This window comes from Primulina huaijiensis, unplaced genomic scaffold, assembly GCF_012295235.1.
Source record: "Primulina huaijiensis isolate GDHJ02 unplaced genomic scaffold, ASM1229523v2 scaffold37281, whole genome shotgun sequence".
NCBI lineage: Eukaryota > Viridiplantae > Streptophyta > Magnoliopsida > Lamiales > Gesneriaceae > Primulina > Primulina huaijiensis.
The window spans coordinates 676,267-690,714 of record NW_027358705.1 but is presented as its reverse complement, the minus strand read 5'-3'; the positions used below and the strand labels follow the sequence as shown (position 1 = coordinate 690,714).

The following is a 14,448-nucleotide window of genomic DNA, read 5'->3' as shown; positions in this document are numbered from 1 at the left end:
CAAATTTCTTCCCTGTATTGAATTTTTCTGTTCTACTGGATCATCAATACATGATATGTTGGAATATGGAAACAATTATTACCAGTGAAGCATAGCTTCACTCTCATGTATTAAATGCGTTTCCAATTTAGTGGTGTTCAAAAAATTTATTTATCAGCACTGTGTGTATGAACGAACGCATATAAAGATTTGTTGAACTCATTATCATAGTAGTAATTTTTTTTTTAATCCATTAGAAAATCTGTTTTGTTAGACAATGGACGCTATCATTCCCATTTTTTTTGTATTTAACATACAAAAAAGGTCAAATAAAATGCGACCCATGCCGAAATATCACAAGTGCCCCGGCGTCTCGGGAAAATACTTAATAATAACAATAGCATAACGATACATTTATACAAAACTTCTACTCCGGAGAATGAACTCCGGGAAGAGATGAAGTCGAATAGACCAAGAAAGGGGAAAAGAATAACTGAAAGAGTGGATTTTGAGATACTCTAGAATGAATGGAAAGAAATTTACATCCAATATTTAAAAGTTGGTCTACTGAGCCTATTCTGTTGACACATACTGATGAGAATTTGACCATCAGATTCGACGGAACGAATGATAAATAGATACGAATGAATAGGCCAAGGAACTTACGCGATTTTGAATCAGAAGAGAAATTTCAAGATATCTCATTATGTTCTACGAGATTTAAAAATATGTATCACAATCACTAAGGGCGCTATAGAAGCTAAAAAAAGGTCTCGTGAGCAATTGCAAAAAATAAATAAATTATTACTATGATAATGAGTTCAACAATTCTTTATATGCGTTCGTCCATACACGCAGTGCTGAAACATTCGTAAACTCTTTTATTTATGTTTCTCATTCTACATCAAGCCGAAAAATCTCCTTTGAACAAGAATTCAAAGACGGCCCCGACAGCGTGCCAGTCACGGTGTGCGAGGAAAGATAGCATGGTGGTGCATGGAATGTAAAGTTGGTTTCCTTTGAACTTTTCTTTCTCGTTGACCAAGACTTTTCATCTATATTAATGATTCTTGAAACACATGTTTGTATAAATCTATATTTTATAATTAACTTTGATTTATATTTAAATTGAAGTAATATTATAATTATAAAAAAATAATGATGAGTTGTATTCTAATTTGAAATTATTACATATTGTAATTTGATTTTATTAAATTTAAATGAAAGTCATATCATAATTGTGAAAGTTAACGAGAGACTGAACTACAATTTTGAAATAATGAATAAAACACAAAATAAATCATGTCATTACATTGTTATTTTCATTTCATTTGAAGTTGATTCTTTATCTTATTTCATTATAATATATCATGACAATTAAGATATACTTATCATTTAGTATCAATTAAATTATATATTTATCTTTGTTTGTAAGGGCTCGGGGTGGGTCGTGGTTTATAGCCAATTCTATTTTTTGAAGAGAGATTTATTAAGTTCAATATGCAATTATCTATTATGAAAAAAGGTCATATTGGGTTGGTAATTTTTTTTTAAAATGGAAAACGAAACCAGATCAAATTGAGCTTGGCTCAGCCCAATTTAAATTTTTTTTAGCTATAGTGAAAAGATAATAATAATAATAATAATAATAATAATAATAATAATAATAATAATAATGTCATGTAAATTAAGATTATTAAGAATCAAGATACAAGACACAGATCTGGTGTGTTGGATTGACTTTTTTGTTGTTGTTGATATTTCTAATTGTAATATGATCTTAATTAATTTTTATAATGATGAAATTACATCTATTTAAATATAAATCAGATTAATTGAAAATACAACTATCACATAAATAAATACATGATATAAATTAATGCATTGTTTGGTGTGCATGATAAATGGTGATTGGTTTTTAATCCTTCATTTTATCATGTGTTTGATGTGCATGATTAAGATTGTGATAGGGCCGTTCATCCCGCACCTAGCCCGCACTGTATGCATTATTATCATCTTATTAATGGTTATATAATCTTTTGGGAGAGAAGAGATAATGTTTGATTAATTTAAATTTTCCTTTAATATCCTAAAGTTTAAGATAATTATAAATTTTAAAAATTTAATAATATTTAAATATAATTTTTAATTTGACTAATATTATAAAAATTTAATTATTATTGATCATATTTTTATTATTATATTATTTTTAACTGTAATATTATAATTGTTATTAACTATTATTTAATATTCAAATTTGTATTAATATTTTAATTATCACAATCAATGCATATTTATGCTATTATCAAATTTTAATTAATTTCTATCGATTTTTTAGTTTTTTCGGAAATTGAAATTAATGAAAATTTAATAATTAATATAATATTTTAATTTTATTTATAATTTTTTAAATCAATTAATTCTAGAAATTTTATTTATTTATTCAATTATTTTAAGAATATATTACTAATTAATATATGATGAGACCATTTGAGTAAATAATTAACAAAAATAATCAAAGAAGTTAAAATCATGTCAAACATCATATAATTTATCATAATGTGTTATTTATCCTTACTTTTTATTTTATAAATACTCTTATTATATATTATTTACTTATCATATCACACGAACCAAACGGTGCCTAAGAAATCAGCATATTGTTGCACGAGCAATTTTATTTAAAATTATATAAAACTTGTGTGAAAATGTATCACGTTTCAATTTTGTAATGTGTATATTTTATTTGAGTCATTCATGAAAAAATATTATTTTTATGTAAAAAAATATTATTTTTATCGTAAATATGAACATTTTTGACTAAACACGTGCATAAAAATATTTGAGACAGTTAAAGACTTTTCTTTTTTAATATATATGGAAAAATTAATGAAAAAATTGTCAATCTCTTTTGACCACGATTGTTAATTTGGAGTCCCACTCTTTATGAACGATTAAATCAATTATCACTTGCCATCCATCTTACAGACTCTAATTAATGATCGAATGAAGTAAACCATATCGTTTGTGCTTCCTTCTGTAAGATTGAAGCCCATAGAGGCATCCTTTCGGGTCTTCAAAAGTATGATCAATTCTCGAGCGACGATAAAAATTTAGTGACTTTTCCAGTTACTAGGATTTTTGAGTTATTATAAGCAGATGGGCGGAGTAAAAATGAGATCTTTTGGCTGGTTTGAGGCAGTGGAATTCTTGAACAAGAAGATGGATGAAAAGCCTCTGGTTCTGCTCATGGTTCCTTTGTTGCTTGTTCTTTGGGCATTTGAGAAGTGGCTTTTCTCTCTTTACACTTGGCTTTCTCTTGCTCTTGCTGTCTGGGCTACAATTCAGGTAATTCGTTTTTTATTTGATTTTCAACGTAATATATGGTACTTGTTGTCGAGTTTTCGGAAGCAATTTTATTGCATTTCAATACCCTGTTTCCGGAATTTTGGAAATGAAAAGATTTTAGTCAACCTTACAGTGCTGTCTGGTAATATCTCAAGATCCTTTTATCCAACTGTTCACTTATGCTGAATGTGAAAATATTAAAGAGAAGAGTAAGAAGAAAAAAGATGGAATTTTATCCTCTTATCATGGTTTTCTTGATCCCTTCGTAATTTTTTTGACATTTGATTTACATTGTAAGCTAATTCTCATTTACCGACGAATTATTGGGTTTGTGGGAATTAATATGGTAAGAATCTTCTCATCGCGATGGGGCGCAAAAAAATTTACAGTGTTGACTACTCAATAGATCTAGTGGTGGAGGAACTTTACTTTCTAAAAAATTGTAGAAATTCAAAAAGTCGCTATTCCCATGCTGGATCAGCCCTTTCCTCATCAGTGTAACCTCCTTCTGCATTGCCTACTCAAAAGCATACTTATGTTTGTTCTCTTTATGATGATCACCCCCGCACAACAGAGACCTTGACATAAATGTTGTGGACTTACTGTTGTTTCCGAATTCGTAGTACAGAAACTTGGCTGGTGTGAGAAATACATTATTCCAAACTTCTTGGCAATGTACATTTTATATTGGTTTCTTATCATTCATCTGCGAGCACCTCTGCCTAAATCTTGAAGCATACAGGAACTCTGTTACATGTCCCCACCTTGGCTTAACAATATGTGGATGGGCTAATACGTTTTAGAGCTCTGGGAAACTAGTCTTTTGGGATTGGGATTTCAAGCTTATAGAACACCGTTGTTGCTCTCATTGAAAGTCTCCTGTGGAAGAGGCGACTTGAGAATGGGCTACCAGCGGTTGTGTAACTCGTGATCACATGGCAGGCTGGATTTGGGTACGTACGCTGAAAACTGATAGGTTATTGAACTCCATCTAGAGTGGGCCACCTTGGAAATTGGCTTCTCAATGGTTGGGTAATGGTACATGTGTCATATTGACTCAATGATAAAATATTGAGCTGAGGAATAAATTTAAGAGACTCTTCTACAGAAAAGGCTAGTTTTGTAGGTTTAGGCTCTACACTTGGAGTCTTAGACTTATTGCCTGGCAAAATCGATAAGAATTGTGACATAAATTGTGAATGGTTAACTAGAGGAGATCCAGACTCTAGAACTGTCTGAATACGGGAGGGGAAATGTTTTATAGGTGGAAAAGAAGCTTTAGGAAGAAAGATTATTTTTTGTGGATTGAGTGATGCTCTTTTCATCTCCATTTAGCTCTATTCATAGAAAGTAAATCAAACAAAACAAATAATATTTCACAACAAACACCTTAATCGTAGCAAAGGAAAGTCAATAGAAGAATGCTTCGTAGATACTGTACCTAGTTCACCGACCTTTATGAGTTATGAATATTGTGTGTCTAGAAGTAATACTAATTTCACCAGAAAGTTACGTGAATCACTTGTAATGAAATGCATAAAGTGTTACTGAAGTAGATTTGCTTTGGGTGTCGAGCTGTTTCCGAAGGCCTAGAGCTTTGTCTTGTCTTTTTCAGTATGGAAGCTATCAACGTCGAATATTAGAGGAAGACTTGAATAAGAAATGGGTGCAATTGACTTTGCAGACTTCGGTAACTATCTTCTCAACTTCCTTCTAAATTGTTTGTCTGCCTCTATGAACATCTAACTTTTATTAACGTGCTTATTCACTTTTCCACCTTTGCATTGAGGCTTGCATTTTTTATATCTGTTCAGCCAGTAACACCTTTACAACAATGTGAATGGTTGAACAAGCTGTTGAATGATGTATGGTCGAACTATATCCACCCCAAGCTTTCTTCACGATTTTCATCTGTCATTGAGGTAAACTATTCTCGTGCTTCATAACAGTTAGGCCACTGTCACTGCTTTTTTGAAAGCTCTAGAAGTTTCACACTCATATTCAATTCATATAATCTTTACTTGGCTGTGCTTTGATTGATCTTTTTTCCTTAGCTGTTTATGTATTGACTTGTAATTGAACATATAATGTTGGTAGAATTGAAATGCTGCTATTTTATTTAATGACAAATATTGCTAAACGTGTCATGTTTTTCTTCTGATCAAATTTGCATTCTTTCTCCACCACAGTTTGTTCAGTCATTTCGTTTGATCTACAGAAATTTCTTTTAGGTTTTGATTCCCTTTGATTAGGAGATATTCTTTTCCCATTCCTAAGTCTCCTTTGAGGTGTAAGGAAATTAGGTTAAGTTTGGTCGTGTTTGTGGTATTTCCGAAAAATATTTTCTGAAAATATATTACTGGGAAATGAATCGAGAAATATGAAATATGTTTGGTTGTACTTTTGAAAGGAGATATTTCTATTGTAGATATCATGACATGTGAGAGAGAGTTAGATTATTGAGTTTTAAATATTATATTGTTATTATTTTAAAATTTAAAATATAATGAAAAGTTGAAGATATAAAATAATTATCATATTAGGGATTTTGATAGTGAGTTAAAATTGTATTCTTTGGAAAGAATTGTAAACTGATGTGTATGTGTGTGTATTTCCGGGAAATGAAAATATCTGCCAGAAAGAAAAAACAGTGTCTTAGCTTGTCGATATTTGCATTTCCTAATCCCTCTATTAATCGTGCAGCGACGCTTGAAGCATCGAAAATCAAGGCTATTTGTGAGTTCTGATTTTCCATTTTCATCGCACGAAGAACCTGTTGACCTTGATATTATATTGTGCAAAATGACACCTGATAGCATGCTTCTACTTCTATAGGAAAAGATCGAGTTACAAGAATTTTCACTTGGTTCTTGTCCTCCAGTATTCGGACTAAATGGAATTCGATGGGCAACTTCAGGTGATCAGGTTTGATTTATTTTCAAGTTTCAATTCAATTTGATGAAAATTTGGAAGAAACAACGGGTTTTGAATATTATGAATCCATCATTTTTATATTTTGGTTTTTTATGTTACGTCTTCTTCTTCGTGTTAAGTTTGTAACTTAAATTTACTACACAACCTCATCAAAAGTCCACAATAGTGGGAATCATGTATTCTTCATTTATAATATTGTCTAAAGTATGCTATGTTTTTTCTCATCCTCAGCGCCTATTCTGTTACTGTATGTTTTGAAAATTGTATCAAACTTTAGTTTGCATTTTTCCTGTCAATAGTACAATAACTATTTTTCGACCTGGATACTTCTATATGATTTTTTGCAAATGATCCTCCATTCCTCCTCAATCCTTTTGCTCTTTTGATGAAAGAATTGAAGCATAACAGACACTGTCTTATGAAACAGCGAGTCATGCATTTGGGCTTCAACTGGGACACAAGTGATGTAAATATCTTGCTGTCTGCCAAGTTGGCAAAGCCACTTAAAGGAACAGCTCGAATAATCGTAAACAGCATCCACATCAAGGGTGACGTAAGTGACAAATTTATCATCTTGTTTTCTTGTTGGTTACAAATGAAAGTTAATTTCAATGCAGACAATGCAGGCCTTGTTCGTTCGGACGTTTTTCGCTTATTCTATTTTTACTTTGTATATGCAGCTTCTTTTGGTGCCCATTTTAGAAGGGAAAGCCATTGTATACTCATTTGTATCAACGCCTGATGTGAGAATAGGTGTTGCCTTTGGGAGTGGTGTAAGTCAGTCTCTACCAGCAACAGAGCTACCTGGCGTTTCTTCATGGCTGGTATGACTTTTACTTCTCATTTAATCGTGTCCTAGGTCGTCAGAACAAATAATTATTTTTATGGTCTTACGATACATCTCTACTTTATCCGGGAATATATTCCCAGAATTAATAAGCGAGGTGTACATATGGATGTTGGCCGGGTATTGGGCAAAGGGTTCATGAATAATCACAAAAAACTAACTCAATCAAGAATAATGGAGATTGTGCAGCAAGATTACGAACTTGTGTCCTATTGGCTATGGTATCATGTGAGAAACCACTTTTTACAAGCTGATGTGTGGTTGCCCGAAACTTTATATCTCGACAACTATTGCTGTTATGATGTGGTTTAGAACTTTTAAATTTTTGTCTCAGTCCCACTTATCATAGCAACACTTGATTTTTTCTTACATCCTTTCTCTGCCCGCCAGTTAGTCGTGTTGTTTATTTTACAGATTAAAACTGCTACAGATACATTGAATAAACGGATGGTTGAACCTCGACGTCAATGTCTTGCTTTGGCACCCGTAGATTTACATAAGAAAGCAGTTGGCGGTGTATTATATGTTACAGTGGTCTCTGCAACCAAACTTTCTAGAAGTAATTGGAGGAGCAATCCTTCCACAAAACAAATAAGCTCTTCGATAGATACTTATGTGGAGGATCGATCCAACAAAGAGCTTCAGACGTTTATTGAGATTGAACTGGATGAATTAACAAGGAAAACGTATACGAGAGCTGGATCTAATCCTATGTGGGGATCCACGTTTAACCTGATTCTACATGATAACGCAGGAGTCATTAAATTCAACCTTTATGAATGCACTCCAGGAAGTGTAAAATATGACTATCTTACAAGCTGCGAAGTAAAGGTATAATTTGTCTTGAATCTATTGCTGATTTCTCTTGGTGGGGCAGCTCTTTTTATACGAGCTTTTTTCTACCAATCAATGCAGACGAGATACGTGCCAGACGATTCGACTATCTTTTGGGCCATTGGTTCTGATTCCTCTGTGATTGCCAAGCAAGCTGAGTTTTGTGGAAAAGAAATCCAAATGACGGTTCCATTTGAGGGTGGTAAGATTGGAGAAGTATGTTTCTATCACATTTTCTTGCCTTCCAGTCACGTTTTAATTTCGTCATATAAATTGTGGTTTCTTGGCTCCTATTCAACTGTTTCTTTCTTGTGCATCCCGTTTTCCCTTAATTAGTAGCAAAGACTAAGGCGATACTTCGCTAGGCTTGTATTCAACTGTTTCTTTCTTTCTTGTGCATCCTGTTTTCCCTTAATCAGTAGCAAATACTAACGTGATACTTTGCTAACGATATTCTAAACCACCTTGCAGTTGACAGTGAAGATGGTACTTAAAGAGTGGCAATTTTCTGATGGCTCACATAGCATGTCTAGTCTCAGCTCAAGCTCTCATCACCCACCATATAGGACTCCAAATTATTTTTACAAAACTGGGAAGAAAATTTACATCACCGTCCTTGAGGGCAAGGACCTTGTTGTGAAGGACAAAATTGGGAAATCTGACCCTTATGTTAAATTGCAGTATGGGAAGGTAATTTAGAGATGAATGTTTAACCTCGATTAAGTAAGTGTGTGCGTAGTTAATATGGATATTTTTAACGTAATGAATTATGATATCTAGGCTACTCAAAGAACAAGATCTGTCTCGCACACTTCCAACCCAATTTGGAATCAGAAGTTTGAGTTCGATGAGTTAGTAGGTGGAGAGTATCTGAAAATTAAATGCTATACTGAAGAGACATTTAGTGATGAGAGCATTGGTAGTGCTCGGGTGAATTTGGAAGGACTTATAGAAGGGTGTACAAGAGACGTGTGTATACCCCTTGAGAAAGTCAAATCGGGAGAGCTACAGCTTCAGATAGAGGCAGTGAAAGTTGACGATAACGAAACTTCCAAGGTAATTGCGTGCATTGAAAGCTTAATCCATCCAGTTTTATGACCATTATTGTTATTCAAAGATCGAGAAGTTGTCAAAACTACCTTCTCGACCAATGAGCTGATTAGCAGGCAATTGATTCTGCTGGAATTTCGAGTTGAACCGTATTTTCTTGATATTCTTCAGGGTTCACATGCAACTTTAGCCAATGGTTTGATCGAACTGGTTCTGATTGAAGCGAGAGATCTTGTCGCCGCCGATATCCGAGGAACTAGTGATCCCTACGTGAGGGTTCACTACGGGAACATGAAAAGACGTACTAAGGTTCCAGTTGCGTTTTATTTTCAGATATCTCGTCTTCTCGTGAAAGGCTTACTCTTAATTTCACACTCTTTGGCATTTCTCTTTTTTGCAGGTTATGTACAAAACACTGAATCCAAAATGGCATCAGACGTTCGAATTCCCAGATGATGGTAGCCCCCTCGTGTTGCATGTGAAAGATCATAATACTCTTTTACCAAGATCCAGTATAGGAGATTGCGTGGTCGAATACCAGATGTTGTCTCCCAACCAGATGGTTGAGAAATGGATACCGCTTCAAGGAGTAAAACGGGGAGAAATCCACGTTCAAATTATAAGAAAATTACCCGAATTAGAAAAGAAATCAAGCATTGATTCTGAGCTGTCCCCAACTAAGCTGCACCGTCAAATTTCCAAGCAGGTTGAAGCCATTACAACTTCATCTCCCACTTTCATCCATTTTCTTGTCGTATTTCATGTCAAAAACTTAGGAGAGTCACTTCCATTAAAAACTTAGCATGTTTCTTGGATGTGACCAGATAAAACAAATGATGATCAAGATCCAATCTCTGATTGATGATAACGATCTCGAAGGAGTAACCAAATCGTTGAGTGAGCTTGAAACTCTTCATGATACTCAAGAAGAGTACATGGTTCAACTGGAGTCTGAGCAAACGACACTGATCGGGAAGGTCAAGGAGCTTGGAATAGAAATTTTTAACTCCTCCCCGTCATTGAGAAGAGATACCCTTCCATAGAAGTGGACGTCGTCAACTCGATTTATTAATTGATAGCTAGTCAATATAGTAAAAAATGTATACGTATTGTTGTGGAAGTATATGAAATGTTGATAAGAACCTTGTAAAAAAAAAAAAAAAAAAGATCTTTCTTGCACAAATGTGTAAAATATATAAACCTTCATTTGTTTTTCCTCATTTTTTCAATGAGGGATAACAAAAGAGGAAACCTCAGTTACCGGCTGGTTGAAATTGTATCCACATTATTTAATTTTTTTTGCACATTTTTTTAAAAGAAGTAGATATTTTACCAAATTCCAAAAGAGGCATCACTAATCAAATTCTTTATAACCGTCTTCTTTACAACAGAATGCAGTGATAAAAATAAATCTTCATCAATAATCAGCTCTACATTCTTAAATAAAAAAAAAATTTAACATACCGAATTTATGGTGAATTGCATGGTGACCCCTAAACATTTTTCCAAGAATAATATTGAATTCGTTGCGTAAAATTACATGGAATTAGCATGTAAAAATGTCCATCTTCGCCTATTTCTTGAGTTAATCCGAAAAAAAAGTAATTATGATAATTAGAGTTGGGGATCACAACTTAAGACATCTGTTAAACTAATAAATCTTACAGTGAATTTTTTTTTTCAAAGATTATAATAAAAATAGACTTGATTGGTCAATTCAGCAACCATTGTTGCGGAGGAACCCCGTTTCTGACTTTCTGTGAATACAGCTTCCATCCCTTTGGCATACGAAAGAAAAAAAAAATTCCGGTCTCTTCAAGATCTAGCTTCCTAGAAATGGAAATCACTGTCATGGACTCATGTATCTTCCAAAAAACGCAGAAAAAAAAGAAATTATCTTCACAACCTAACGATTGAAGAGTAAAAAGATTCAGAATGACATGCCAGCTAGTGTCGAGTTCTGGCTTTACATTCATCATGACATAAGAAAAGTAGTCGATTAGTTTCATACAACCCTGCATATCAGCTTTCATCCAAAGAAAGGAATTACCATTGAGACTCCAAGATCGGAATAATGGATCTGCAGTTGCATCTGTGAGTAGAGATTACTGGTTTCAGGAGTTCTTGGAGCTTTCTTGTGACGAGATGTAGATTTTGTATGCAGCAATGGACATTGTCACATTACCAACGACAGTCAAAGCAGCTTGAAGCGCTACCAAGATCTATAAAACATAGAAGAGAATTCACAATTTTAAGTGCACGTTGAAGAAATAGGATTTCATGGAGATAAGAACATGGTATATAAACATCCAGCAACAAAAGTAAAGGTGTCTAGAATGCAGAGTACTAATCACGTCTTTTAATAATTTGCTAATTAACTAGATCCTAAACAAGCGACTGTCTCCAACTATCCGACACAATTCAACCATTGAGTCAACCAAATGAAACAAGGATTGGAGATGTTTGAAGGAATGCACAGTATTAGTGTTTAATTGTGCTAGCTGGTCCGTGATACATTTTGTGCATCATCCCATGACATACATTGTTAGGTGATAACATGATTCATTGGGTATCATTTACTAAATATAGTAAGAATTGTTTTTAAAGTAATTGATTACCACCATGAATTTTCATAATATTTTGTTCTTCCAAAGCATATAAGTTCCGGCAGCACATGAAACCCCTACGTCATTTATCATCAAGTGTGGCACACTTTACTAGATACTAGATCAATGACACTAATGACTAAACCATGAAGAATATCAGTTGTGGAAATGTTCCTAGGGACATTATGTCAGCACAAACTTTTAAGCTTCTTGAGATTCCTAAACTAGGTCCTGAAGCCTTTAAGCACCATCAAGATTTAAAAAATCTAATCGATTGGTTACCCAGCCAAAACCTTGAACAGATGATTCAGGAATCATTGAAAGAAAATTTATGCTATCAAAGAAGTCTAGCAATGGGACCAACAGTTGAAAACACAACTGTTTCATTCATGATCCTCACATACTTTAACCAAACGAGAAGAGAAGTTCCTTAGAATCCTCATTTTCCAGATGTTAAAAAGAAATTGCTCTAAAGTTAATTCTTAAATATGGCAAATCTTTAAGCTCTGGTATAAATCTAACTCTTGTGAACATCACCGAAATGATCTTTAGCCTCTACTATTTTTGTAATTCCATTACTTCATTCTTTCTCACGACCTAAAAACTGATCAAGTATAATGATGGATAGCAACTAACAAGTATAAACCTGCATTAAGCAAACTTGATCCCTACAATGTAACTTTTTTAAAGCCCCATGAAAATATTTTACCTCAAGTGACTCTGAGTTATAAAAGAAATGCCATGTACATGCGCAGAAGGCACCACCCAATAGGGGTACCTAACAAAATAGGTAGAATGCATGTCAAAATCTGTAATAACGAACTTCAAAAATCACCCACAACCAAAACACATTGCAGGGTAAACATACTGTTTTAACCAAAAACAATTTTTTCTCGGAGGACAACAAAAACTATATATCTTTATGAGAAAATCGAACTTCACTACTTCGATAGACTATGAGTTGGGTTCGAATGCAACCAAAGGCTTCAAATTTAAATCTGATGCACAAAATACATTCGAAGATGTACTAGTGCATGAATCTCCACAAACACGATCAAATACACAAGAAAGGGAAGCATAATTCACCATTCCCCAAGAGAGACCCTTCCAAGATTCAAACCCAGATTTCTCCCCGTATTGCCATACCAAAGCCATCGCAATGACCCTTTTATTGAAAGAAAACCAAGTCATACAACAGAATCAAGACAGCACAGAAAGTCAGAAACGCTTCAAGTACGGCCAGCATTATGAAATATGGGTCTATGCATTAGCATCTTGCAAATTTTACTTTCGCTAGTTAATTTCTTGCCGCCAAATAAAGTTGTTAGGCCATTGGCTCAAAATGAGAGCTCAAAACAAAAACGAAGCTTTCTAGGTGGGAGAGACCCTCGAGCTCAATAGCCACTCCAAATTTTATTATGGACCCGGTGTAGAACACACGACATCACCCACACCTTCGAGTAGATGTTCGCGGAAGTACATCGCTTTCTCTCACTAGTTATCAGAATATGCAACTTAATCTAGCTTCAAATATCATAAAGGGCCAGATTATCGATATAAAACTAACGGTAATCTTTTCTCGGGTCATACGCTCCGCTACCCGGCTCTTAGTAACCACCAATGGCAATGTGACGTCCCATCGAGAGAACTAAAAGAAATCTCAAGCTTATTAGCAAGCCCATATTTTGAAGGTAACTGTTAAAAATTGATTCTTTATACACTGAAACATCATTACCATTCAGCAACACTGGAAACATGAATAGCCCAGGTGGGCAAAGAGAGAGCATTGGAAGGTTCACTAAAAAATGGAGACTCCACGGCATTCGAGGGTCCCACGAGGGAAATCAAAGCAATTCCAGCAGCTCCTATCCAAAGGGCATTGGCTTTCGGGCTCTGTTGAAAGTGCGCACAAATGGGACTTCCAGTTGTATGTTGAGATCTTTTGACAGCAAAATTGTCAAATTTCGATGAAATTGCATGTGAAGGGACGTGGGCTTGCTTGAATTTTCGGAAGATGATCGGTTTTGGAAGACAAAGACAGCCTAGAATTTCCATTTTCCTTTCAGTTTAGAGGCTTTCGAAAGTGTGAACGAGCACCATATACTGAAACGAGAGGCGATGAAGACTGAAAAGCGAAAGACTAAGAGGGACTGATTTGGAAAAAAGTAATGCAAATTTACCAATTTGGTTGAAGTTGGAGGACCTTTCGAAAAATACAACCAAGGTTCCTAACCCGAACCATGATATCACTATTGAATTTAGTATGTCATAGTGTATTCAAATATTAATTTTTTTACAAAATTGATCAAATTTATTTCGCTATTTTATATAATAAAAAAAAGAAATTTTATTAAAATTAAAAATGCAATATACCATTTTGTTTTTGCTATTATCAAAAAATATGTTGGAATCGCTTCTTTAGAAGGGAGAACAATTATGAACAATTATGTAAAACTACTTTGTCTTGCCAATAAAGCTTATTATGTCCCCTCTATCTTCAAAAATTAGAGTAGATAATATAAATTTTATTTTTTTTTAAAAAAATTATTTTATTATTTAATCAATAAATGAATAAATACGTGCATCAAATCATATTATATCAAACCCAGACAAAAGTAAGGTCCAACAACCCCAAGTTTAGCATGAAAAGTGATCTTGGTGGGGCAAGAACAGCTGAGAAATGTACATCATTCAAACGTAAATATAAAATAACTTGCGATATGTTATCATATCTTTATTAACGTAGTTGTCTCTCTTCATATTTACAAAAAAAAAAAAAATATTTATATAAAAAACAATGAATTTTGTCGAATTAGATATAAGTGATATAACATTTGTATTATATAATTT

The 14,448-nt window shown here is 33.9% G+C and overlaps 2 protein-coding genes across 4 annotated transcripts; one reads left to right on the top strand and one right to left on the bottom strand.

Moving 5' to 3' along the window:
• Nucleotides 1-2,941: 2,941 nt before the first annotated feature.
• On the top strand, nt 2,942-10,206 carry LOC140968536 (uncharacterized). Of its 2 annotated transcripts, XM_073429539.1 has the most exons (14): nt 2,942-3,327; nt 4,943-5,017; nt 5,142-5,249; nt 6,031-6,063; nt 6,163-6,252; nt 6,689-6,814; nt 6,942-7,085; nt 7,523-7,939; nt 8,024-8,158; nt 8,414-8,632; nt 8,723-8,998; nt 9,164-9,301; nt 9,393-9,698; nt 9,817-10,206. In XM_073429539.1, exons 1-14 carry the CDS (start codon nt 3,139-3,141, stop codon nt 10,033-10,035), a joined length of 2,475 nt encoding a protein of 824 aa, XP_073285640.1. In that variant the 5' UTR covers nt 2,942-3,138; the 3' UTR covers nt 10,036-10,206. The 2 variants fall into 2 exon arrangements, with proteins under 2 accessions (XP_073285640.1, XP_073285641.1); XM_073429540.1 differs by lacking the exons at nt 2,942-3,327; nt 4,943-5,017 and having other exon boundaries at nt 6,163-6,244.
• A 298-nt stretch (nt 10,207-10,504) lies between these two features.
• On the bottom strand, nt 10,505-13,743 carry LOC140968433 (uncharacterized). Of its 2 annotated transcripts, XR_012173775.1 has the most exons (5): nt 13,334-13,742; nt 12,685-12,763; nt 12,308-12,376; nt 11,043-11,214; nt 10,505-10,822 (listed from the first exon to the last, which is right to left on the bottom strand). XR_012173775.1 is itself a non-coding variant. In XM_073429373.1 (4 exons), the coding sequence occupies exons 1-4, from the start codon at nt 13,651-13,653 to the stop codon at nt 11,107-11,109; spliced, it is 576 nt and encodes a 191-aa protein (XP_073285474.1). In that variant the 5' UTR covers nt 13,654-13,743; the 3' UTR covers nt 10,876-11,106. The 2 variants fall into 2 exon arrangements, 1 of the variants encoding a protein (XP_073285474.1); XM_073429373.1 differs by lacking the exon at nt 10,505-10,822 and having other exon boundaries at nt 10,876-11,214; nt 13,334-13,743.
• Between the last annotated feature and the right edge of the window lie 705 nt (nt 13,744-14,448).